At 43.2% G+C, this 27,654-nt stretch overlaps 1 protein-coding gene across 4 annotated transcripts in view; it reads left to right on the forward strand.

Annotated features, from left to right (window-relative positions):
- Nucleotides 1-27,654, forward strand: part of ZNF462 (zinc finger protein 462) — a 128,353-nt gene that overhangs the window by 47,146 nt on the left and 53,553 nt on the right. For 2 of the 4 annotated variants that reach the window (XR_013994454.1, XM_081066579.1), the window contains exons 2-7: nucleotides 5,819-6,068; nucleotides 6,623-12,201; nucleotides 12,981-13,145; nucleotides 14,931-15,034; nucleotides 17,727-17,845; nucleotides 21,752-21,943. Coding sequence is in view for 3 of the 4 variants with exons in the window: in XM_081066579.1 (XP_080922705.1) it covers nucleotides 5,849-6,068; nucleotides 6,623-12,201; nucleotides 12,981-13,145; nucleotides 14,931-15,034; nucleotides 17,727-17,845; nucleotides 21,752-21,943 (6,379 nt within the window). In the remaining variant the exon portion in view is untranslated. Of the gene's footprint in view, nucleotides 1-5,818; nucleotides 6,069-6,622; nucleotides 12,202-12,980; nucleotides 13,146-14,750; nucleotides 15,035-17,726; nucleotides 17,846-21,751; nucleotides 21,944-27,654 lie in introns of all 4 variants that reach the window. The other 2 variants (XM_081066578.1, XM_081066580.1) reach the window with 2 other exon arrangements.

Genomic DNA, 27,654 nt, shown 5'->3' on the forward strand with positions numbered 1-27,654 from the left:
GCAGATTGCCTGCTTCAGACTTGACGCTGTGTACCAGGTCCCACAGATGGACCAGGCCGACCACGTAGAACAGAGGCCACATGCATTGGCAGGATTCAAGGTCTCATGGTATTTCTCTGCTACTATTTAAATTCAATCTCATATTGGGGGTTACATGTGTGATTGCAAATTAATTCTTTCTCTTCTGAAAATTTGGTTTTGAAGAACAGCTGTGTCTCCCTTCTGAATTCCTTAATTATTTATCCTCCCTGATATGTTAAACCTTTCATTAGTGTGGTGAATTGCCAAGAGTACACAGAACTGCTTAGATCATGTAGCAAACAGTATAAACATTTGATAGGACATTTGAAGACACCACATGGTGAGCCAGGATCTGTAGTAGTACCAAATGCCGTGGGATTGATGGAGGTAGCTTGTTGTCAGAAGTTCTTTGTTGGTTCATTTTGCTCGTTTATTTTTTTAAATCTATAACATAGGAATAGTACATATGACATTTATACTTGAATTCAGAAGGGGACTGACTCCTAACCAACAGGTCTCCTATTAATTTGAAGTACACGTGCTCATATCTGAGTTCAAATTAAATAAAAAATTATATATATATGTGCGTGTGTATATATACATATACATATGTATATATATATATATATATATATATATATATATATATATATATAGAGAGAGAGAGAGAGAGAGAGAGAGAGAGAGAGAGAGAGAGAATGTTTGCTTTTGTAAGTCTGATTCCTTAACCACTTACTGTTCCTGTTACTGGAAGGAGATTGATTTCGCCTTAGTTTTTCAGTCTGGCCCTCTTTGGAAAGATGCTTTAAATGATTTTTAAATTATTAGGACTCCCACTTTGACCATGACAAGAGTAGATGATAAGTAGTGATATAGAACAACCCTTGTTGCTAAGAGTAGCAACCCAACATTCAGAAGTGGATTAGTTAGTGATCAACCTCCCCACCCATTTTTCATCTAAAGCAAGAAAATTCCTCCCAAACCACGGTCCTGGGGCTTGCAAATAAAAACGCTAACCTCCCCACACACCCCACAGCTCTTTGACCTCATCATATCAACAATTTCCGATCTGCAAATATGTTTGTAAAATGATCTTTAGGCTCCTGATTTTTCTGTTTTTCTAGTTGAACTATTTATTCCAAAGTTTATGCATTCCACTACCTGTCCTTGGATAACTGGGTGTTTGTTTTGTTTTGGTTTGGTTTGGTTTTCACTTGTAGGAAAGGAAAGTAAGAAAAGCACAAACAACAGGTGCTCACTAAAGCCTTTTATTAGAATTGTGATTCAGGAGAACTGGGGAGTTCAGTGTCTTATAAATGAAACTAGGTTTCTGGAGTGGACAGAGGAAAAGCACCTGATGGTGTTTCTGGTTCTGTTTCTCAAAGGCTTTGAAGGTTATAATTAGTTGCTACTGAGTCCCTGTGGCTGGGGTGCTTCACAGCTTTATTTCTGGTCTGCAGTCCTTCAGGCAGAGAACGGGTTAGATCCAGGCAAGGCTTGCATGTTTAATTTGGACTCTTCCTGGAGACAGTTGGGATTTTGATGACTTGAAGACCACTTTTATACTTCTGGGCCATGCACACTTAAAGAGCAAAGCTCGCCAAGTTGAACTGGGCGAGGGTGGATGGTGGCAGGATTGGGAGAACCCTGTGAAATGTCAAAGGCACCTCCCCCATCTCTAGTTACTTCTGGACAGTGAGTTGGAAGGACTCAGCTTGAAGCTGTGGATTGTCTCCTTTCACCTTCACAGGAGGAAAACGGAGGCATCATGGATCCCTGGAATTCTGAGCACAGAAAGTGTGTGGGCAGACAGTATAAATTAAAATTAGTGTTCTTAAGATGGAGAAAGAACAGTCTATGTCCGTAACTTCCCTTTCCCCATTCTCATGTATATAGTCCAAATGATTAACAAAAATCTTTGGATTTTTTAAAAACTATGACTTAAAAGTGTTTGTCAAATACGGAAAATTGGATTTAGGGTTTCCCATTGAAACCCCACATTTTGAAATCCCCAAACTATAAACGTAAATGGAATAAACCAACAACTGATAATAAGTAGTACCAAAGAGTAATAGATAATAAGAATGGTGTGGGGCTTTCATGTTAGGAGGACTAGTCACTTTGGGTGCTAGGTTATTTGAGAATGAATCCATAGTCACCTAGCAGATGTCATTATGAGTGGTGGTTAGAGTCTAGTCACCTGATGGAAATATTGCATTGGGGGTAGGTGATGGGGGTGCTTGTTTGATTCGTAAATTCATCTCATGACCTTTTGAAATAGCATTCAAAAGCTTCCTCTTCTGCTTTTGATTTTTCTGATTTGGTCAGTGAGGGGGAAACATTGCTAATCTCATCACAGAATTTTTAAATGAAGTAGATATAAGATTTAGGCTTTTGACTTTAAATCATCATTTTGTAGCAAATCAGTCTAGTTTAGCCTTTTAGGGTTGCTGCTTTTTCGGGGTTGATGAAGCAGTCAATTACGCAGAGCTTATTTCTCATCTTTTTCCTCGTTGTTGGTTTCTCAGAGGATTACCATCTGCTGCAAAAAAAAAACGTACTCTGGTTGACGGACAGATCGTCCTCAGGTCCAGTTTTCATTGTCTCTCCCCTCCCCTATTCCCTTCTTCTCCTATTTCACTTCTCGCACGTGGGTACATCCTCAGTCTCATAACACATTAAGTTTCTGTTTCTTTGATTGTTTAGGCCATGCTGCAATTTCTGTTTTCTTCTCCTGTCAGTGTCTTCGGGAGAAATGTGTACACAAAGACAAAATGGCTTTCAAAGGAGGCGACATCCTCATTTCAGTCCTTGGTGCAGACATCACATTGAAGGCCATTCAGCTGTACCTGATGATGGTTCTCTCAGCAGCCTGGAGATTAACCTCTTCTAAGGCTCTGAGCTATTTTTGAGGTAGAGGATGCAGCAACATTAAAGCTAGAACCCATTAGGAAATCACTTTCATCATCTCTTCTTTTTCCAAATCAGTGCCTCTTTTTTTTTTTTTGATCTCATAACCCTTTAATCTCCTTTGTGGCAAGCAGAACAGGGAGACTATTGGTTTGTGTTTGCATCCAGAGAAGTCAGAATCCTTGATAACAGCATCAGAAGACACCAAGGTATTAGAGACCTGTATAGAGAGATGAGTTTCATCTCTGGGTAGATGGCTTAATGCTGAAGGTGTCCTGCTTTCCTTGTGCAGAAGCGTAATTTTTGTTGATGTTGTGCAAACCAGGCTCAAACTTTCCAAAAGACACAGCAGAAAGGCTTTTGTTGCATTATTTCTAAAGGCTTGAAGTTTCGAAGGGAAGAGATTTTGTTTTCCTCTCAGCTACACAATGGAGCTTTCAGAGAACCTCTTTTAAAAGGAATAGCTACAGCCTTTGTGTTGAAGGGTGTGTCTGTTGGCAGGGTCTGCTGATGCAGACAGACTGGCTGGTGATTAACAAAGGTCATTAGACTTTGGAATCTGGCAAGCAGAGTCGGATGGTATGTCTTCTGTGTGTGGAAGGACGACTCCCAAGAAGCCAAGGCATTCTGGAGGTCCCCCCACCCCACCCCCAAACCCTTCTATAGAACAGGGTCTGGTCCAGTTTGTCCTGCAGTAACCAGTGCTCTGCTGGGACTAAGGGACAAGCATATCAATCATGGGATAAAAGAACCTTCGGAGATCTTGGTGAATGACATTTGAGGAGGAGAAAGGTGCAGCTTTTCGGAAAGAAATGAAAACAGTTCATTCTTTGTTGGGAGAAGAAGAGCATAGGAGGAGCCCAGCCTGCTCTTCCACCGCTCATTTCTGATTGTCAGCTTAGCAGAATCCCAGAGAAGCCATGTTGTGCACGGAGGAGAAGCTCTGAGCTAAAATGGCTGCTCCTAAGCTCAGAGGACTAGGGCAGCTTAGTGAGTCTTAGAGCTTCAGTGACGCAGGAGCTCATATCTCTTGAAAGTGTGATAAACACATTCAGCAGAGCTGTGGCTTGTTTGGCTGAGATGAAAGGACTAAGCTTGGGGGATGGGGAGTGCACACTGGATGATCTGCTTTTTTCTGTGAAGTGTTCTAAATGCAGGAGTCGTCTGCACCATGGAAAAATTTGTTTTCAGGTCTAATGGACTGTGCGAAAGGAGAAGTGGGGTGGGGCCTCAGTGACTGCTGTAATTCGATCCAGAGCTGATAGCAACCTCTTCCACACAATTTGGGTTGGTGCTTAGACATAAAAGCTTGTGTATCTGGAATATTGAGACTTAGTTAGCTGAAAAGACTCTGGTGCACAGTTCAATGTTTATTGAAAAAGGATAAATTTCTGGGTGAAAGAAGAGGAGGTAAATATCTGCGTCTCACTGGGCAAGCTCAGTCTGTCCAGAGCTGGACCTGCCAGAAGTTATTTTAGCAGGCTATCAGCAGGAGTATTCTTTCATAGAAAATCCTCCTGCAATGGCTTCTTTTACTCCATTGACATATTACTAGACTTTGTTCTCTTGCAGGAATAATTTATCTTTTACAATGAAAGTAGAGAAAGTTGCTATACAGTAAAAGTATAGATTTGGTTACAACTTTAGTTCTTGGCCATCTGGTTCTAGATTTCAGTGACTCAGTAGAGTTTGCGGTGAGCTCAATGAAGTAACTGACTCATTAAGATAATAACTGGGTATCTCAACTCAGGATATATATTAAGATGGGAAGGACTACACCTTCTAATACATTTTTAATTTAATGGTGGGACTCTCCATTGAGTTAGTGTGAAGCTATCTATATATTTCTAAGCTATCTATTTATTTCTGTCCTATAGTAAACAGCAGAATGAAGGTTAGCTGGGCAAGTTTTTCTTTATTCTTCCTCAGGTTCACAGATTTTTATGCCCAAGTGTACACTTCACATTTGTAAAGGAAAAGAAGTAGGAAAAGATAAAGTCATGACTTAGAAGCCCCTCTTCAAAACTGTGAGTTTCTGTTGCCTTAATGTAAATTGAGGTACCAAGGTGCAACTTTAAACTAGAAACTGGATTGTCATCTAAAGTTGGTTGTTTGAGAATCTCATGAGAAATATTTTATGACCTAATTAGATTGGAGAAGCTAAGCTGTTAGGTTATAATTGGTAGGTAGTAAAAAGCAAATAACCATTTAGCTCATGGAAAGAAAAAAAAAGAAAAACGAACAAAAGCGTTTGGGGAAGGGAGTAAAGAGGTGTATCCCAATATCAGTTAAGATATTGAATTAAAATTATTTTAAAATTCTTATTTCTTAAAATTACTAAGATTGAAATAATAAAAGCTCTCTCTATCACCACTCTGAGATTCAATACTATTTCATCATTTGGTGATAAAACATCAATGTTATATTAAAACAGCAAATAAAGATTAAAATTTGTCCTTTCTTCTGTATGAACATCTTTTTTGCTTCTGAAAAGGTTCTAGTTCAAAAAGAAAACAGGTCCAATACAGAACTAAAGTCAGTATTAATTTACCAAGAAATTTGAATTCGGTCAAGAAATTCAGAAAATACTAAAACTTTGGAAGACTTAAGGGTTTTTCTTTACAAATAGCATTAGAAGATATATTCATATCAAGCCAGAAAAAGTTTATCTGCTTGTCTTTATTCCTTCTTTGAAGTTATGAAGTCGAGTACATCATCCCTATTATGTTTGATTGCCTTCCTTTGGCCAGTGTTCCAACTGGTAGAATTCAATAAGAGAAATCTGCCGGTAGTAGAATTGTCCCATGAATGGACTGCCACCCCATCAGCTTGGGGGGTATGCATTTAGTGCATTACCGAAGATGTTTTGTTCTGACTTCTGCCACAGGTTCCTAATGTGAGAGGGTAGACCCAGATCATGGAGGTGCTTCAGTGTGATGGCTGTGACTTCAGAGCCCCGTCTTATGAAGATCTCAAGGCGCACATTCAGGATGTCCACACAGCATTTCTGCAGCCAACTGATGTTGCTGAAGATAGTGCTAATGAACCACGATCCGGGTCCATGAATGCCAGCAATCAGACGGAGGTGGAGTTTTCTTCTATAAAGGATGAATTTGTGATTGCAGAGGATTTATCAGGTAAATCTGTACTCACCTTGGCATATCTGATGGATATCATTGCTCTCATCTATTTTGAGCCTGTTGTGGCCATGGTTCTTGATGTGCTTGGTTTCTATAGAGTTTCTTGCTCTCTTGAGTCATTTTCGTAGTTTGGGTGTCATGTTTCTCTTCTTGAGTATCGTAGGTTATTGTCCTTTCAGCTTTCTTATGTCTCTCAGTTTCCTTTCAGTTTGGAGAACAAAGTAGTATCTCGAAAAGTTCTAAAATATTACAGTTTGTGAATAGTTTGTGAAACTTGTACTTTTATAGCTATGTGGCACATTAATGGAGATGAGATGACTCTTGTACCTAAAGTTGAACACTGCATCTTCATCCTTGAGAAGCAATATATGTATGTTCTTTAATGCTTCGTTAATATTCTTCAGGGCCTCATCTTGAGCTGTTAGGCCTGTTGAGTGTGATGTTTATTAATGAAGAATAATTGAAAGGAAAAATTAATTTGCATGATTAAATTTCTTAATTCTCTTTTGCTTTGCCTTTCTCTTCCCACTTACCTTATGCTTTCTCTTTAGGTCAAAATGCAACTGCATTGGGGACCGGAAGTTACTATGGCCACAGTCCAGGATATTACGGTCAGCATATTGCCCCCAATCCCAAACCAACAAATAAGTTTTTTCAATGCAAGTTCTGCGTACGCTACTTCAGGTCAAAAAACCTCCTCATAGAACACACTAGGAAGGTCCATGGAGCTCAAGCTGAAGGGAGTTCGGCGGGACCCCCTGTTCCAGGATCCTTAAATTATAATATCATGATGCACGAAGGATTTGGAAAGGTCTTCTCTTGCCAGTTTTGCACATACAAGTCACCAAGGAGGGCAAGAATAATGAAGCATCAGAAGATGTATCACAAAAACAACTTGAAGGAGGCCACTGCTGCCCCCCCTGCCCCTGCTCCTCTGCCAGACCCTGTGGTCCCACCCGTGTCCCTGCAAGACCCCTGCAAGGAACTGCCAGCAGAAGTTGTGGAACGCAGCATCTTAGAATCCATGGTCAAGCCTTTGACCAAGTCCCGAGGCAACTTTTGCTGTGAGTGGTGTAGCTATCAGACCCCCCGCCGAGAACGCTGGTGTGACCACATGATGAAGAAACACCGTAGTATGGTCAAGATCCTTTCCAGTCTCAGACAGCAACAAGAAGGGACGAGTCTACCTGATGTGCAGAACAAGAGCGCCTCCAGCCCCACGCCCAACTCTACCTATCTGTCCATGAATGCTGCAAGCCGGGAGGTACCCAACACAAATGTCTCCAATTTCAGGGGCTCCATCAGCAACTCCATCATGAGACCCAATTCTTCTTCAGCTTCCAAGTTTTCACCTATGTCTTATCCTCAGATGAAGCCGAAGTCACCTCACAATTCTGGCCTTGTAAACTTGGCAGATAGATCGCGTTATGGAATGGCTGACATGACCAATTCTTCTGCCGATCTGGAAACTAGCAGCATGCTGAATGACTCTAGCTCTGATGAAGAGTTAAATGAAATAGACAGTGAGAATGGTTTAAATGTTATGGATCACCAGACATCTGGCATGTCTGCAGAGCAGCTGATGGGCTCGGATGGCAACAAATTATTGGAGACCAAGGGCATTCCCTTTAGAAGATTCATGAACAGGTTCCAGTGCCCCTTTTGTCCTTTCCTTACCATGCATCGACGTAGCATCTCACGTCACATAGAAAACATCCACTTATCTGGAAAGACCGCTGTCTACAAATGTGACGAATGTCCGTTCACTTGCAAGAGCTCGTTAAAACTGGGGGCTCACAAACAGTGTCACACGGGTCCAACGTCAGATTGGGATGCTGTGACTTCCCAGAGTGAAAGCCTTTCCTCATCACTGAATGAAGGTGTAGTGTCCTACGAGGGCCCGAGCATCAATGGTAGAAAGTCAGCAGTTCTGGTGGATCCCTTACAGCCACCCCCACCACCCCCGCCGCCTCCCCCGCCACCCTCACAGCCACAGCCACCACATCAGCTGCCACCCCAGCCCCAGCCCCAACCCCCACCGCCACCGCCACCCGTGCAGGCCCCACCTCTGCACCCTTACAAATGCACCATGTGTAACTACTCCACCACGACTCTGAAAGGGCTAAGAGTCCATCAGCAGCACAAACACTCGTTCTGCGACAACTTGCCAAAATTTGAGGGGCAGCCCTCCAGCCTGCCACTGGAAAGTGAGACCGACAGCCACCCCTCTTCCAGCAACACTGTGAAGAAAAGTCAGACCTCAATTCTTGGGTTGTCCTCCAAGAACAATTTTGTCGCTAAGGCCTCCAGGAAGCTGGCTAATGACTTCCCTCTCGATTTATCGCCCGTGAAAAAGAGAACCAGGATTGACGAGATCGCAAGCAACCTGCAGAGCAAAATTAACCAAACCAAACAGCAGGAAGATGCGGTGATCAATGTGGAGGACGACGAGGAGGAAGAGGAAGACAATGAAGTGGAGATAGAGGTTGAATTGGACCGGGAAGAGGAGCCAACAGAGCCGGTCCTGGAGGTGCCCACTTCTTTTTCAGCCCAGCAGATTTGGGCGAGAGATGCCAGTGAACCCCAGAAGGAGCCCAACTTCAGAAACGTCCCCCACGATTACAACGCCACCAATGGGGCCGAGATCGAGCTCACCCTTTCTGAAGATGAGGAGGATTATTACGGCTCCTCGACAAACTTGAAAGATCACCAAGTTCCCGGCACTGCTCTGCTGACTACCCAGACTCCTATCTATGGAACGGAGCACAATAGTGAAAATACAGACTTTAGTGACTCTGGAAGGCTTTACTATTGCAAACACTGTGATTTTAACAACAAATCTGCCCGGAGTGTCAGCACCCACTATCAACGAATGCACCCGTACATTAAATTCAGCTTTCGGTACATCTTGGACCCCAACGATCACAGTGCGGTGTACAGGTGCCTGGAATGCTACATTGATTACACCAACTTTGAAGACCTGCAGCAGCATTATGGTGAACACCACCCAGAAGCCATGAATGTACTCAACTTTGACCATTCGGACTTGATCTACCGGTGTCGGTTTTGTTCCTACACGAGCCCAAATGTGAGAAGCTTGATGCCGCACTACCAAAGAATGCATCCCACAGTGAAGATTAACAATGCAATGATATTTTCCAGCTACGTCGTGGAGCAGCAGGAAGGGCTGAATGCAGAATCCCAGACACTGAGGGAGATTCTGAATTCGGCGCCCAAGAACATGGCGACGTCCACTCCCATGGCTCGTGGCAGCATGCCAGCTACGTTTAATAAAAACACTCCTTCAAAGACCTTTACTCCAGAATGTGAAAATCAGAAGGACCCCTCGGTTAACACCGTTGTCGTTTACGACTGTGACGTTTGCTCATTTGCAAGCCCCAACATGCACTCTGTCTTGGTTCATTATCAGAAGAAACACCCTGAAGAAAAGGCTTCCTACTTTAGGATCCAGAAAACCATGCGAATGGTGTCTGTGGACAGGGGCTCTGCCCTTTCTCAGTTATCATTTGAGGTGGGTGCTCCAATGTCTCCCAAAATGTCCAACATGGGTTCCCCACCCCCCCCACAACCCCCGCCACCAGACCTCAGTACTGAGCTTTACTACTGCAAACACTGTTCCTACAGCAATCGGTCAGTTGTGGGAGTGCTTGTCCACTACCAGAAAAGACACCCAGAAATAAAGGTTACTGCCAAATATATCAGACAGGCTCCTCCCACAGCTGCAATGATGAGAGGGGTTGAGGGGCCCCAAGGCTCCCCTCGGCCACCTGCCCCCATGCAACATCTGAACCGAAGCAGCTCTGAGAGAGATGGCCCCCCTGTGGAGAATGAGATGTTCTTTTGCCAGCACTGTGATTATGGGAACCGGACGGTCAAAGGGGTACTCATTCATTATCAGAAGAAGCACAGAGACTTCAAGGCCAATGCAGACGTGATCCGACAGCACACGGCCACCATCCGAAGCCTCTGTGACCGTAACCAGAAGAAGCCTGCCAGTTGCATGCTTGTCCCCTCCTCTAATGTGGAGCGGGACAAAACGAAACTTCGAGCACTCAAATGTAGGCAGTGCTCATATACCTCCCCCTATTTCTATGCACTGAGGAAGCATATCAAGAAAGACCACCCTGCCCTGAAGGCCACAGTCACGTCCATCATGCGGTGGGCATTTCTAGATGGTTTGATAGAAGCTGGCTACCACTGTGAGTGGTGCATCTATTCCCACATGGAGCCTAATGGTTTGCTCCTACATTACCAAAGGAGGCACCCAGAGCATTACGTTGACTATACCTACATGGCTACCAAACTCTGGGCTGGGCCAGACCCATCCCCTCCCTCTCTCACAATGCCAGCTGAAGCCAAAACATACAGATGCAGAGACTGTGTTTTTGAAGCTGTCTCCATCTGGGACATCACAAATCATTACCAAGCATTCCACCCCTGGGCCATGAATGGTGACGAGTCAGTGCTGCTGGATATCATCAAGGAGAAAGATGTGGTTGAGAACCCCATGCCTCCATCTGAAGAGTTGGTGGGTCATGTGAATTGTGAAAACAGTCTGCCCATCCCACTGCCTGAGCAGGAACCAGAATGCCCTGAGGATGCTAGGCTTTCCCCAGAGAAAAGCATCCAGCTCTCTTCAGCGAACCCTGCCATCTCCTCCACCCCGTACCAGTGCACGGTGTGCCAGTCTGAGTACAACAACCTGCATGGCCTTCTTACCCATTATGGGAAGAAGCACCCTGGCATGAAAGTGAAGGCTGCTGATTTTGCCCAGGATATTGACATCAACCCGGGCGCCGTCTACAAGTGCAGGCACTGCCCGTACATCAACACCCGCATCCACGGCGTCCTGACCCACTACCAGAAGCGACACCCGTCCATCAAGGTGACCGCCGAGGACTTTGTGCATGACGTGGAGCAGTCAGCTGACATAGCCCAGAATGACGTGGAGGAGACCAGCAGGATCTTCAAGCAAGGATATGGCGCCTACCGCTGCAAACTGTGTCCATACACCCACGGTACTTTGGAGAAACTCAAAATCCACTATGAGAAGTATCACAATCAGCCTGAATTTGATGTCTTCTCCCAGTCACCCCCGAAGCTGCCAGTCTCCCTTGAGCCCGAGATAACCACTGAAGTGAGCCCCTCCCAGATCTCCGTCACCGAGGAGGAGGTGGGAGAGGAGCCCGTGTCCACTTCTCACTTCTCTACCTCGCACCTGGTCTCACACACTGTGTTCCGATGCCAGCTTTGCAAGTACTTCTGCTCCACGAGGAAGGGGATAGCCAGGCATTACCGCATTAAGCACAACAATGTCCGAGCCCAGCCGGAGGGCAAGAACAACCTCTTCAAGTGTGCCCTGTGTGCCTACACCAACCCCATCCGCAAAGGGCTGGCGGCCCACTACCAGAAGCGCCATGATATTGATGCATATTACACCCACTGCCTGGCAGCCTCCAGGACCATCAGCGACAAGCCCAACAAGGTCATCATCCCGTCCCCACCCAAGGATGACTCCCCGCAGCTCAGCGAGGAACTCCGGCGGGCAGTGGAGAAGAAAAAGTGCTCCCTGTGCTCCTTCCAGTCCTTCAGCAAGAAGGGCATTGTGTCCCATTACATGAAGCGCCACCCAGGGGTGTTCCCCAAGAAGCAGCACGCCAGCAAGCTGGGGGGCTACTTCACTGCCGTCTACGCCGATGAGCACGAGAAGCCGATGGTGCTGGAAGAGGAGGAGAGAGGCAGCTTTGAGAAAGCCGAGGTGGAGGGAGGCGAAGCTCAGGAAATCGAGTGGCTCCCTTTCCGCTGCATCAAATGCTTCAAGCTCTCCTTCAGCACAGCCGAGCTGCTGTGCATGCATTACACCGACCACCACAGTCGGGACCTGAAGAGGGACTTCATCATCCTGGGGAACGGCCCTCGCTTGCAGAACTCCGCCTACCAGTGTAAGCACTGTGATAGCAAACTGCAAAGCACAGCGGAGCTGACCTCACACTTGAACGTTCACAATGAGGAATTCCAGAAGCGTGCCAAACGTCAGGAGAGAAGGAAACAGCTTTTGAGCAAGCAGAAATATGCAGATGGTGCTTTTGCAGATTTCAAACAAGAGAGGGTAAGGATATGTTTTGATTTCCCTTCCCCCAGGAGGCCTCTCATCACTGGTGCCCACATGCACTACTTCGTTGCCAGCCAAACTGCTACAGGCTTCCTAGCGACTTAGCTTGCCAGAGAGCTCAATAAGTCAATTAAACATTTCGAGCTTGATTATCCCCATTCTGTGCTCACCCTTCTCCACGGTCCTGTGCCCCTCCCTCTCACTCCTCCCGAGGCTCCCAAGGGGAGGGTTGGGGTGGTTTCTCTGTATTTCTCTCTGCCAAGTACCCTTATTTGAGGCCTTGTTCCACGACGACGCTCGCTCTTTCCTAAGGCAGTTGTGGGCTGTCTCTTGGTCTCATTAGCGCTTCTCAGCCATGTCTCGGTCTGCAGTGTTGCTACGTGAACCTAACATCTCAAGAAGTAGAATTTTTTTTAATTTTTAATTTTTAATTTTTTTTGTCAAGAAACTCACTAATGGCGTAGCTATGCAACGGTTCACCTGCGTAGTTGAAATTGGTTTGAAAATCAGATAACTTGGTGGCAGTGACGATGAGGCTTCTGCACAGAAATCTTCTCTCCTCACAAGTCGTAACATACTTGGGTTCCAGAGACTGCATCGCAGGCAGTGTGCCGGACTCTGACGAATTCGTTATATAAAAATACTCGCATATACCTCCCTTGGTTTTTAACCTGCTAATCTGCTTTAAAATAAAATCTGCTAGTAAGCTACAAGAATAAATGCCGGCTGTTGAGGGAGGGCTCGGAGTACTGATGGCTACCACTGTATTTTACCAGCCTTTTGGTCATTTAGAAGAGGTGCCAAAGATCAAGGAGAGGAAGGTGGTGGGCTACAAGTGTAAATTCTGTGTGGAAGTGCACCCGACGCTCCGAGCCATCTGCAATCACCTCCGAAAGCATGTCCAGTACGGCAGCGTCCCGGCTGTGTCCGCCGCGGTGAAGGTGAGAACTGGGAAGGTCTGGATGAGCATTCTTGTGTGCGAGCGATTCGAGTTACTCATTAACCCCACTGCTCAAAGCAGCTCAGGAAAGGGCGTCCCAGAATGGGGGCATTCCTGAGTTATGCTTGGATTGGTCTGGCTTGTTTTGATTTCTTTGCAGGTTGGACCTTCCTCATCTTTCGTGTTTCGACCTGGTCGCGTTTCGGTCTGGTTCTCTTCCACGTGGATAGTTTGGTGGAAACAGAAGACCTGGGCCTCTCGGTACAGGAGGCTTTGGGTCACCCTGCTCTTCTGCATTTAGTGCCATTAGGTGTTTACTCTTCCAAGTGGCTCGAGCTCTTGAGAGGAATCAAGTGGGTTCTGCCCCCCTCATCTTCTGCTCCTCCCACTGCCTGACTCCCTACTGTTCTCATCTGGCTGACGATGCAGACAGCCCAGGAGAATCCGTCTTTACTTCTTATCCTGGGTCCTCTGAGGAGCGGAAGAGACATTAAATCTAAAACTAAAAGCCTTCAAGTCACAGTTGGCCCTGAGAGCCTGTTGACCTGATTTATCTCCCCCACCCCCTTGCCTGGTATGTTACTGACAAGTGCCTTCCCTCTTCCCCCGCCGACCTCTATTAGGCCACCTGTTTTGAATATCATAATCCTAAAAGCTACTGTTTCAATAACCATACCGCCTCTCTGCCTTCCAGGATATGCCCAAGCACTTGTACTTTTTGAGCAGAGAAGTTAGTTCAGGGCTCTGCTCTTTCGGGATATGTGAATATATTTTTTGTCATCTGCCCTTCCTGATCTTGTGTCCTGTTTTGCCAGTGTGGCATGGAGGTAAAGCTTCTGCTTTTCTTCTTTGAAGACTGAAGCCTTCTGGCTGTCGGCAGAACGGTGGCACCCAGGGGCAGCGGTGTCAGCTTCTTCCATGCCACCGTGGTGTGTCCCAGCCTTGTTTCCTGGACTCACTCAAGGGAGACAGAGCAGCTCTTCCTGTATAATCAGTAATCCAAGGAGCCACCTCGAAACATGAATAACTTAAAAGCAGGCTGCTTCCTAATATTTTTGAATTGCTTATACAGCAACCTTCCGTCAAGGGGTGAAGTCACAGTCTGCTGGGGCAGGGATGAGTGTGGGGGCAGAGGGCAGGATCTTTCACTTTCCTTTTATTTCCTAAGGAAGGCCCAAGGCTCCTAGATGCCCAAACTACTTGTCTTTTCCCCTTTCTTCCCTCCCTCCCTCCTTTCCTTCCTTCTTTTCTTTAAGCCATAACCCTAACCCTGCTTTATGTCAGTTTAGGTAAGATCACAATTTTGAATTTTCTTTTTAAGATGGGAGATAAGTGAGTAAACTGTCTTCAAATTGAGAGAGCCCTTCTCTCACATTTCCCAGGCAGTAGCACCTTATCTGTTCCCTTAAAATGCCACCACTGCATGAAGAATGGCAGTCTGGTTTGCCCTCCCTCTTGGGGGAGCCGGAGAAGCAGGGAAGAAAGCTCCGACAGAAAGCGCTGATGAGTGTGGGAGAATGACGGGAGAGGAAGAAAGCCTGGGCAAATGATGATGGATATTTATTTTGTTGGTGGGGCATGTGTGTGTGTGTGGTTCTCTTAGCAGGAAGCTGAAGACCCTTCCCACTTGTTTCTGGATGGATTGGAAGCAGCCAAAGAGGCCAGTGGCACCCTAGTGGACCGGGTGGATGGTGAACACTGCTTGCTTGATGGAATGTTGGAGGATGAAACCCGGCCGGGGGGATACCATTGTAGTCAATGTGACAGAGTGCTGATGTCCATGCAGGGGCTGCGTTCTCATGAGAGGAGCCACCTGGCCCTGGCCATGTTTACCCGCGAGGACAAGTACAGCTGCCAGTATTGCTCCTTTGTTTCTGCTTTCAGGCACAAGTAAGTGCTATCGCGTGGTCGCAAGTGGTAACTGGGAGGAGATGTCATAGTGAACGGCAGTTAAGCTAGAAGAGGAGGAGCTTGGAGGAGTCAGAAGGCCCCATTCATAGTTCACTCCTGCTGTTTAGTTGCCTATTACCTTGAACCTCAGTCACCTCATCTGTCAGATGGGGCTAACAATGGGAGATTGCTTGGCTAACATTAGATTTGACTAATGCAGGCATTTTTAAAAATAATTTTGGAGGTATTGCTGTGATTGACACAAAGAAAACACAGAGTAGATACGTTTACTGGTGTATCTGTCAAACAGTCACCCAGAACCTAATCATTATTTGAGGAGTAAAGTTCCATTTGGGAAATTTGAGTGGCTAGGAGGTAAAATTAGGAATATGAGTCCACTCTGGGATGAAAGAATGGTTGCTTGATTTATTTTAAAAAGACCTTGAAAGGGAGTTAAGTGGATGGACACCAAAGAGGTACTTGACGTACAGTAGATGAGAGGGCGCTTCATGTTGCCCATCAGAGCTTGGAAATTGTAAATTTGGGGTCTTGTGTAAGGCTTTTCAGGGTGAGGGGAAGAGGGGTGGCTCTGAGAAGAGCCTTTCTCTTTTCAACTATATAAGAGAAATGTTCAATAATGTGTTCTACAGTCTTGGATGAAGGTGACTGATTGTAAGACTGACATGCTTTTTATTTTTATGATAATTGAAAATAAATGATGGGCTGTTTGCTTCTTTAAAAAGATAAAGTGATAGTTAGTGGATGTTGAAAGGCAGGACGAGGCAATGCTTCTGCAGAGGTTAGAGTGGGTTATAAACTCTTTATTATTATTCAGAGTCTAATATCTAATCTTGGTTATCAGATCCAGGCACTGGCAGAAAACTTGAGTAGTTCTCATCAATTCAATAAGTATTTTTGGTACAGCGTCTGTGACATTTTCTGACACACAGTAGAACCTCAATAAATCATTGTGAATAAATGAATATGCCTTGTGTTAGGCACAGTGCTAGAACCTTTGGGGGAATATAAAGATGAGTCGGGCATGGTCAATGATGTAAGGGAATTTAGAGTCGAGTTAGTTGGTTTATCAATAAAACAAGCATACAAATGACTTGGCGAAATAAGGCACATGTCTTTAAAGTATGTGTGTGTACATATATATCAATAAAATGCTATGAAGTTTCAAAGAAGGGAAATGTTACGACTTTGGAAGAATAAGGAAGGTTTTATGGAGTAGGGAGCATTTGAGTCAAGTCTTAAAGTAGGAGGATAGGACTTGAATTGCTTGGAAAGGACAAAGGGTGTGGAGGAAAAGATGCAGGAGCACAAGCTTGAGGCAGAGTGTGTGGGGTGGGGAAAGGTGGGGGAGAGGCAGCTGAGTGATCTGTAAATAACGCTTAAAGGAATAGTGGAGATAAAACCTGAATACTTGAGTAGAGACCATATTTGGAGTGTCTGAATGAGGAATTTGTACTTCATAATTTACATTACTGGTAGAGGAAGGCTCTGAGATGAATAAATTCACCATGATTGCTAATTTTTGTTGACCCTCACTGTGGACCAGGCACTTTGCTAAGTGCTTCGATGTATGATCTCATTTTATTCTCAAAACAGCCCTGTGAGGTATGGTCCCATTATTATCTCTATTTTATAGAAGAACAGTGGAGGCCTTTTAGTACAGAGAACTTATATAACTTTCCCAAGGCCACACAACGGGTAAGTAATAGCTGGGATTTGATCCCAGGCAGTCTAACTTCATAGCTTATGTTCTTGTGTTGAAAAAAAGAAACAGAGGGGAGACCCAGTAGGAGGCAGTGATAGTAGCTAGTCTAAGAAGTTAGGATGGAACTTTGGGAATGGTTGCGGGAACAAGGATAAGCCTGCCAGGGAGAAAATGATTTCAGGTAGGGGATGAGGGACAAAGTGGAGTACAAATGGCACCTAGGTTTTCAGTCTGGTTGACTGAGAGAATGGCAGTGCCCTCTATAGAAACAAGGGAAAGAGAGAATTTTTTTTGCAGAAAAAAGGGAAACAAAAATTGATGGTTTGTTCAGGGAGGGTTGAGTTTACAGATAGCTGAGGGGCATCCAGAGGGAGATGCCCAGAGGCAGTTCAGAGTGCTGCCTTGAAGTGCAGGAGAACTTTGCATGTTTAGATGATAAGCAGTGCCAAGCCCAAATGAGTCACTTAGGACGGGATCTAGTTCTTTGGGGTAGCAGAACTTCTTCGTACACCTCGTTTGTTTGATTGATTGATTTTTTTTAGACGAGTAATACTTATAAAGTACTGGGAATGCATTATAATCAAGGACCTGCCTTAAAAGTTGCTTCTGGAAGACTGATAGATACAGCAGCAAACATGATTGTGTTTATCAGAGGTATAAGCAGCCTTTAAATACACCTGCATATTTACAAACACGTTGGAAACAGACAGCCCACTGCAAGAAGTTCAATCACTTAGAAACCTCCCTTCCCCACTCAAATGTTCACCTCTTCTTTCCTTTAGCTTCCTCTCCTTTTAGAGTAGGTACAACGCTTGCCCTTTTTTTTATTTTTTGTAAGCGGTCTCATTGGAAAGTAACAAAACAACTTTGAACAGCTTAGAAATGGGACTTCTGAAAAAGGGCCATGAGAAAATGTTGTGTGCAATTTTTAACCCTGTCGTTTTATTCTGTTTTCTCTCCTACATCAAGTTTGGACCGTCACATGCAAACCCACCACGGCCACCATAAACCATTCCGATGCAAACTCTGCTCCTTCAAGTCCTCCTATAACAGCCGGCTGAAAACACATATACTCAAAGCTCACGCTGGTGAGTTGGTTTTTGTGATGCATAAGGTCTCTGAGTTTGAAATCCAGTGGTCTTCACGGGGTGACATTTTAAAAGTGTCTTGCCCCACCCATGAAAAGACATTATTATTGCAGTGGTTCGTGTTTAGTTTTATTTTCATCTAATGAATAAAAATTAAAGAACCACCCAAAGCCAAAATAATACCAAGCTTATGTCACCCGTGTCATAGTGGATTCATGCTACCAACTGGTATACCTACTAACAGATTCATGTTAACAACGTTTGTTAGAGAAGTTTCTGAATCCCCTAGTCTTTCTAATGGAAATACAAGGATTGTTACATCCACTAAAGATAATTCCCAACTAAAATAACATTATTAATCTTGAGGAAGTTCAAAGGGGCAAAGAGAACGCAAGGCATGTAAGATTTCTCAGGAGATGCCTTGGGTACATTTCCATACACAAGAGGTGACTTTGGGTGGTGAATGTCCGGGAACCGTACGGGTCTCTGTCACTCTATCGTTCTATCTCCTTGTGCTAGCCTCACGAACATCTCTTACCTACCAGGCTCTGCACTAAGCATGTTACATTCATCATTTTGTTTAATCCTCATGACAACCCCAAAGGGCAGGTGGTGGTGTCACCCTCAGTTTCAGATGAGGAGAGACGCAGAGTGAAGTGATCTGCTCAAAGCCATATAGTCCATTCGCTAAGAATTTGACTCCAGAACATATTCAGCCTTGTTACTGACAAGATGCTGCCCCTCTCTCTTTTCTGTTCTTCTCTACTTTGCATATGCTAGAGGATGCCCACAGGTAGCTAATCAGAACTCAGCCAAGAGAGAAAAGAAGCGATGTAGGAGAGACAGTGGGGTGGATTCAGCCAAGAGAAAAGAAGCGTGATGTAGGAAAGGCAGCAGGGCGGGTTCTGGGGACTTGTCCATGATGTTCTCCGTCACTCTCAGAAGCCCAGCTCAACAGCAGCCTGTGGCCCTCTCAGCTTTTGAGAGCCTTAGAGGAACTTGCATCAAACACAAAGGAAAATGGGGGAAACGAAGGCCTCAGCTAAGGTATGTAGAATTCTAGTTGAAATCTAGTTTTAAATTTGGAGTCAACTAGAGTTCTTCTGTCTCATTAATTATTAGCTTCCCTTGCGTGGTTATAAAATTCATCCAGAACCTGAGTCATTCACTTCTGCCATTTTCTCATTCCCTGTGGAAATAGGACCTTGTCTCTGCTGTGTCCTGAGTGTTGAGTCCTGTTGAGCTGGCTTAATAGAGTAAAACTACTGAAGTCTTCCAGATACCCTAAGCCCCACTGGGGGTGGAGGGTGGGACGGGGAGATTAGCCAAATGTGCTTTTCTCTGTTAGTGTTTTTATATCTCCAGGAAAATTCAACCAAAGTCTGTGGAGTAAGAAGCTTCAGGGTTCGAGCCACTCTTTTCTAACTCTATATTGTAAATTATTCAGCTGGGAAACCATCGTAGTGAGTTTTTCCTATAGTCCTCAGCCTTGTCAAAGCGCTTTCACCAGTGGGAGTTGGGTAAATGATTTGGCCTGTAGGAAGGGCTTTAAAAGAGTGCCAGGGGCTGCACACTGGCTCCAGGGCACTGAGCTGAAGTGTATGTTCTTAGAGCTGACCAAGCAGACTGGCATTCTGTGCTCACTGATTGGAGAGAAGGAAACCTCCAGAGAGACAGAGTAGGAGCAATGTAATTCAGCTCTCTACACACCTGGAACCTTGGTGTTCATGATATGGTTCTTAGCTACCGACAGTGGCTTAGCTTGGAGAAAGCCAATACATTTTCCAAAGGACTCGACTCATCTTGTCTGTTCTAGATGGATTATTTTATTTTATTTTATTTTAGAGGATAAAAAGTTGTATAGACTAACCGAATAACTTGGATGTGAATTCTCTCTCAAGTTGGGCTTCTTGAAACCACCAAGCAAAACTCATATAGCAGGCTTGCATTTAAAAAAATTGAAAAATTGAATCAGGAGAGCAGCTGTGATATATATATATACACATATATACATACACACATACATACACACACACACACACACACAACATTTATATGATTAGTAAATCCCGTTATTTATGGTCAAGCTTTATCCTGTAACTCCTGTGGTTGGGGACTTCTTTGAAGTTTTGTTCTGCCTTGGGTGTAGCATGTTGCATAGATCAAGGTTAGTTTAGAGACTTTCTTGAATATACAATCTCTGGGGCTCATCCGTGATGAAAAGGAGGTTTAACGCAGAACTTGGGGTGCTGGACTCACTTCACACGTGAAAACATTTAGTGGCAAAATAGTAACCATGTCAGCTAGGTGAGGCAAGGCTGGAGGTTTACCTTCCAATTCCTGCTTCCCTTAGTGAACTGGGAACCATCAGCTCCATCCCCGGTTCATCTTCACTGGTCCACAGAACTTTCATTACTGAGGATCCTTTCTCCTCTTATTCCTCTTCTTCCTTCTCTTCTCTTCTGGTTTTTAAATTTCACTGTAAAAATAAATTTTAAAAATACATGTTTATTAGAGAAAATTTGAAATTGAAAGAAATATAATCAATCATATATAATCTTATTATCTAAAGACCACTGTTTTTAACAAATCATATATAATTTTATTATCTAAAGACCACTGTTTTTAACATTTAATATTTCCTTTTAACCATTTCCACTATAACTATTTTAACATTTGTGACTATAATTTACATTGAAATATATTATGCCTTCCTATGTATTTTTCTGAGTGTAAGTATTTTTCTGTTATTACAAACTCTTTCAGAATTTATTTTAAAGAACAATAATTCATCAAGAAGATAGGCCCACATTTACTTGAAATCATTTCCCTTTGGTTGGAAATTTAGGTTGTTTCGTACTTTTTCAAGCAGAAATAAATGTTTATTTCTAAATAAAGCTTTCTATGTATTAAAGGATATTTCCTTACTAGAAACTCTCAGAAGTGGAATTACTGCATTGCAGGTATGACCATCCAAAGCCTATTGTTATAAAAAGCAGAATTGCTTTCTGAGTTTATCTGTCCAACAGCATAAGCATGCCCATTTCACACTCTTGCTTCTTAAAATGCAATTAATTGAAAAGCTGACTTAGGGCAAAGGTAAATCATACTCTTAATTTAATTTAGTCATAGTGATTTGTGCTGTATTTCAGTGCTATAAAAATAAAAGAAAAAACTTATTTTTACTTAAATGTCCTGTTTATTGAAGAAAGTGGAGATATACACACGTACACACACGCATTTATGTATATACAACTCTCCCTTAAAAAAAAACTTGTTTTTTACCCATTTCTGTCCTATTGATTACATAGGAAATAGAGTTTTATGCTGAGATTTGTGAATTGGTCCCCCCAAAAGCCCATTATAGAATGTGTGGAACTGCGGAGGTATATAGTCAGCAAGGAAGTGAAGAATGAGAGTAGCACGGTAGAGTTTCACTGTGTGACTTTATGCTGGAAAGCCACTGATAGACCTCTGGAATAAGAATTAAGCGTGTTATTTTCTGCAGATGTTATAAAGGCCACCTTATATGAAAACTGACATGGCTGTTTCTAGTATAGAGAGGGGAGGAAGAGAGATGGGAAGCCTTTCTGACGGAGGTATCATAGACATTTGGTGTCATTCCCTGTGGGGGGACAACCCATGTGCTCTTCCATGTAAATAGACCGTGAAATGAAAAGGAACCAGGTCACTTGATTATGGAGCTCTTCTAAGAGTTTCAATCCCAAAGGAGTGCTGTGGTTGTAGGAGTGGGCAGGTGGTTTGTCTGCGAGGGTTAGACTGTGAAGCGCGAGAAGCACTTCTCTAGTGTGAATTTACCTTGTTATTTTTATTTTGTTTTCCACCCCTCTTTATGTCCTCCTCCCTCTTTTTCCTTTTCTGTCCCTTGCCCCGATCTTCTTCCAGGTGAACATGCCTACAAGTGTTCTTGGTGCTCATTTTCCACCATGACAATCAGCCAGTTGAAGGAGCACTCCCTCAAGGTCCATGGAAAAGCCCTGACCCTCCCCAGGCCACGAATTGTCAGCCTTCTCTCCTCACATACCCACCACTCCTCCCCAAAAGCTACCCCGGCTGAAGAAGTGGAAGACTCCAATGGTAAAAATGGGCTTCCAAGCCAAAATGAACCACTTAGGGTTGAGGTGGGCTGGGATTAATTGCCAAACATTCTTTCTAGAGAAAATCTGACACAAAAAAACATGACAGCTCAAGTGAAGGAAGAAATATGAAAACGTTGAAACAGTATAGAAATTGGAAGTTGAAAGTGTTGTGAATTCTGAATGTCTGGTGTTGACTTGTGTGCGCATTGCTTGTGGAAAGAGCATGATGTGTGCAATGGGTTAGTGTTTGATTCTTCCACTGTATTTGCAATCAAGAAAGCAAAAGGAATACCAGACAGGTTTATTTCCTTGTTGACTTATTTATATCCAGTCTTGTTCTAAAAAATGTATCTTTTGTGAAGTGTTTGGGATGCGAGATGTGTACGTTAACTACACAGAATTCAGAGTAAGAATGGAAAAGGTGAATGGGTGGGGCAAATATGTCTGATTGGGTCACAAGATAATTTAGGGGTAATGCATTGATTTCTTACAGATGAAGGATGATGAGAAAGCATCAGGGCGGAGGGTTTAACTGCCCAGTTTTGGAGCCTCAGGAGAAATACAGAGAGTCATGGAGGGGTCTTCTACTGGCAATGGAACCAAACCTGTAGGGGAGGTGAGGGAGAAAGGAAGAGGAAGGGAGGGGGGGGCGAGAGAGAGAGAGAGAGAGAGAGAGAGAGAGAGAGACAGAGAGAGACAGAGAGAGAGAGAGATCATTGCAGGTGTGGCATAGTGAGCAAAGGGATGGTTTGTTGTTTTGATTACAAGAAACAAGTGTTCTGATTACTCAGCTCCCCCCAAGAGAATGCAGAACCAGGTGCTTAGGAGACGAGGAAATCTAGATTCTGAGAGATGTAGAAGATCCTAGAGCTATTCTCTTCCATGCCCCTCTATTGCCCAAATCCCTTCTGCAGCTTCTGTAGTAACCAGTTATTTACCACCAGCTTGACTACTTCCTGGGTCAGGGAACGGACTGTTTCCCAAGGTCTACTATTACGTTCTTGGGAGGAGCTTAGTGGACTCGAAAGAAAGTTCATGGGCTCTTGGAAACAAAGGCTTGGCTTTGAATCTTAGTTTTCTCAATGCCAGTTGTGTTTTCCTGGACAATCTTGGTTTCCTAAGCTCTCATATGTATAAAATTGGATGAAGATAACTGCTTCAACCAATTACCTTGAGAGATTAATGAGAATGCCTCATAAAGCATCTGATATATAGTAGGTATTTAACAAATTGTCATTTTGTTCTTAGGATTTTCATCCTGTGATTGAAATTCTGGCCTTTGGGACCATTTATAACAAGAATGAGTTTTGGGTTATGTTTAATGTAAGGGTTTAAAAATATAGACTCTTCAGGTAATCTGAAGATCTGATAGCCCCATGTCAACCTGGTCTAATTATCAGATTATCAAGAGAATAAATGAGTGATCTTTATTCATGAGGTCTATAGGAAGACAACTGTAGGAGGGAAAGGAAAGGTAAGTCCTGAGGCTAAAAGCTGCCTTTATTGAGTTGCAAAACTTGGTGGCCTTTTCTTTGCAAATCATTAAACACAATAGCTCCTCACTGGTATCTCTGTCCTAAAGGACTTCTGTTTAACAGAGAAAGCTTGTTATTATGATTATGGCTTGTGACTAAGTGGTCACACTGTCTCTTCAACTGTTGTGTGGTAGTTTAAAATGTAGGAGGAAGCGTGTTTTGTTGTTGTTTTCCAGGAAGACTGAGTCTCAGAGCTAGAGGTGGGGGAGAGGACATGTGAAAGGGTTCAGAAAATGTCCCCCTTTGCACCTTGACATTCTGTGTTTTGGAAAAGATTCTTTGCAACAAAGGGCAAAATATAATTTGATGTGAATTGTAAGATCTTTATTAACATGATTTTTAATTAATTGCTTTCATCGGAAATGGAAGCTACACCTGTGGAGGCGTTTGGGTGAAATTGATTCATGCAAATACCATTTCCAGCAAAGACTTTACCTGGGACATTTCTCTCAATGTTAATACCTTCTTTTTCCTTTGTCCTTCTCACTTGAAAGGTGGGTCTCAGTCACAGGACAAGAGAATCCCACAGACCATTCACTGCATGGATTATCTTCCTCAGCATAGGCTAACAAAGTTTAATCAATTTCCTGAGTCCAGACTCTCTACCAAGAGCTATGCTATGCATAGAATAAAATGAATACAGTACCAGTACTATTCTATCCCTCCATCAGCTTAAAATATTTAGAAGATATTATCAGTACCTACGTCTGAACTAACCACAACCCTAAGCCTGAGGCCTAACCTTTTTGGGGGTGATTTCAGATTCTCTGAAGCTAGACTGGGTTAGGACCATGGGGAGGGAGGGTGGACACAAACATGATGATATGATTTTGAGTCACTCTCTGCGTAACACAAATTGTCTTTATTCAGCTACAGAAAGATAATTTGCAGTATATAAAAGCTGGATTTTAATTCCTTCTAAAGAAAGAACACAGTGACTGTGAAAGCCCTGGGTAGCAACTCTGTAGTGAGGCGTACACAAAAGTCATTGGACCTATGCTGTTTTTAACATAAATAACCAACATCAGTGGGTCAAAAGTGATTCATTTAATTTAATGAAAACAAAACTTGATTAGAGACTGGGGTAAACAGAAAGGAGGCGTGGAATGGGCTATTCTCATGAGTGGATAATTCCGTGGAAAAACTAATTAATAGATTATTCGTTCAATAAATCTTTTCTTGAATCCTTACTATAGGTCTTGCATGGTTTTGGATGTCCAGGAATGACAGAGGAGTTCGAAAATGAGAAAACTATGTATTAGGGAGCTGAGTGGCGGATTCCTAGAAACGGCTAAGTCTGGGGGATGAAGAAACAGCTGTGGGGCTAGACCGTGGCCTGTAAATCACGCCTTGAATGGTGTTTGAAACACACATGTGAAATCCAATTGCACATTTTAATAGGGAGAAGCTGTGGGGCTATTGGCTCTCGGTTAAGGTTTCCCACACTGCGGATGCCAGGACACTGTGAACATAAGAACCAAAAATGTGTTGCAAGCCTGGGGGGAGTAGAGATCCATAAAACCAGGGAAATCACTAGTGTGTCCTTGGCTTTCTGATTCCCTAATGAGGGATGTGAATAAAACGAGTTGACGTGCTCAGGGCTCTTGCAGTGGTCAACTGCTTGCAGTCTTGAGAGTGAGCCAGTCTTCTCTGGCAGAAGCCTGAGAAAGAGGGCTGTTCCAAAGCTTCTCTCCCTCCCAGCTCGGAGGGAAGTACTGCAAGGGCAGGAAGCTGAGGAAGCCGAAATGAGAAGGTAGAGGGGAGATTTCACCCAGCTGCCTGGCCGCACACCTGGGCAGCAATAGAGCTTTCGGCTCTGGGCTGTCAGTCTTGACAGGTTTCACCAGCACATGAATTCTCTATATATTCTTTCATGTTCAGTTGTTAGAAAAAATGAAAGAAAGATACGGCTGTGTGGTATTGGTTCTGTGTATAGGATAATGGGAAATGACACGTAATTGCTATTGTAAACAATGCGTTAAGGGGAAATCATAAGGTTGTCAGCAAAAAAAAAGATCTCTGCTATGTTTGTATTTGCTGGGTGCCTTCTCCTGCCATATAAAATATCAGGCTTTTTCCAAGGCTCTGCTTTCAGCATTGAAAACTACATATGCCCACATCTATAAAATAACAAACAAACTGGAACAGAGTCGTTTAGTTATGAGATTTGTTTAGGTCTGAGAAACGACACAATGCATGGGCAGTGGGTAAGTAATTTAAAATTCAACTGTATCGTTTATAAGAAGTCATGCCAATGGTGGCCAAAAAGATGGTGGCCATCTTTTTACTTCGTCAGATTTCTCCCAAAGAATAGATTGTTTTTTTTCTGTCCAGTTATGCTGTATGGAATTGTCTGTTTTAGGAGATAGCTTCTGTGATGTGTTTGAATAAAAAATAAGACACTAAGACCAAGTACAAAATAAAAGATGAATGAGAACAACATAGTTTTTTTTTTTTTTCCATACATGCTCTGGTTAGCAATGCAGGGAAAACACAAGAACTCTTAGTGGCAATGCCCTTCACTTTGTAATATAGTCCACCCAGCAGAGAAATCTTTGCTATTAGGAGTTAATAGAAAAATGTTGTAAGGAGTTTTGTGATTTTTTTTTCCCTAGGGAAAGATTTTCTGTTATAACTTTTCAGTTGGCTTTTCTATTCTAAACTCTAGAATAATATTTGATACAAACACTATTTTTATCAAGATGCCTCTCATCAAAGAACCACAGGCACTTCTTACTGTCATATCAAAATCGAAGTCCTCTGCATTGCATTCAGAGTCTACCACCCTTCCCCCATTCCATAGTGGCCTCGCTAAGAAATACTGTTTCTAGCCATCTCTGTACTTGCTACCCCAAGCATCTAACTTTTTCATTTCTATTCCTGTGCCTTTGAATGAGCTCTGCTGGGAGTTTGGAAGGATTTCCTCCCTATCTGCTTCCTTCTACGAATCTCTGGCTTCCACATTCTCTAAAGACTGACATTTACTGGTCCCAGCCCTCCTCTGACCACTCTTCTGTCACTGATCTCAGTGCTCTCTTTGCATTTACAGATACGTTGTTGGTTCTGTCCCCTCATTTCCCAAAGGCGGCAGTTAGGTAGGTCCTTATTAAATGCTGACTTCTTTTGACTGACCAGTGATTTCTGCAGGCATCATGATTTTTAATTCCGTTAATTGTACCGAGCCTCCTAACATGTCTAAATCTACATAAACAAATTGTACAAGGGTAAGTTTATTTCATTTCCACTTAAGAGGCAAGTTCAAAGATGACCAATGCCAAGATGAAACCTTAGGGACTGCTCTACCAGAAATTTTCTGACACATCATTCTGCCAAGAGGAAAAGATCTTTTTTGACAAAGCATTTTAGATATTGTCATTGTTCCTTGCATGAGACCTTCTGTAGAGGTGGGAAACTGAAGATTAGACAGGGTGTAAGTCTTTCCAAGCCTCAGAAGGAGACAGAAAGTGTGGTGGAGTTGGAGAGATGGCATTACTGGTGTGGTCACCTGGTAGCAGAGCCCCTTTTTGAACCAGATGCAAACAATTGACCCTGGAGTGAGCTATCTTGTTCTCTGCGTCTTTGTCAAAAAAATATGTGTTTAGTTGTAGTTAAATCCACATTCAGAGAAGCTATAGTGTGAAACTGAACAACAAACTCATAGATTAATGAAATCTTCTATTCTACCTGAAAATTTTATCCACTGGGATTTTCACATAACATAATGGTTGGAAGACACCTGTTTTATGAGATTTATACTGGTTAGTTTCTCTATACCATAAATAAAGGGTTAGAAAACTTTATCTATAAAGGGCTAGATAGAAAAGGTTTTCAGTTTTGTAACAGTCTGTTACAACTACTCAACTGTGCCATTGTAATGTAAAAGCAGCCATAAATAATATGTAAACAAATGAGAATGGCTGTGTTCCAATAAAACTTTATGTACAGAAACAAAGGGGAGACCAGATTTGGCCCATGGGCATTATGTCACTGACCTTTGTTATAGATGATTGGAGGAAAAAATTACAGTAATACCCATGAAATTAATCCAGTCTTTAATAAATGTCGGTATAGACCTTTTTATATAACATATGGACTTCTCTTGGGTGTCACTTAAAATGTAACTTGGCCTAAATATATCCTTATATTTTATATGTGAAATGTAGGTTATTACATA

This window comes from Rhinolophus hipposideros (genome assembly GCF_964194185.1).
Source record: "Rhinolophus hipposideros genome assembly, chromosome: 11".
Taxonomy (NCBI): domain Eukaryota; kingdom Metazoa; phylum Chordata; class Mammalia; order Chiroptera; family Rhinolophidae; genus Rhinolophus; species Rhinolophus hipposideros.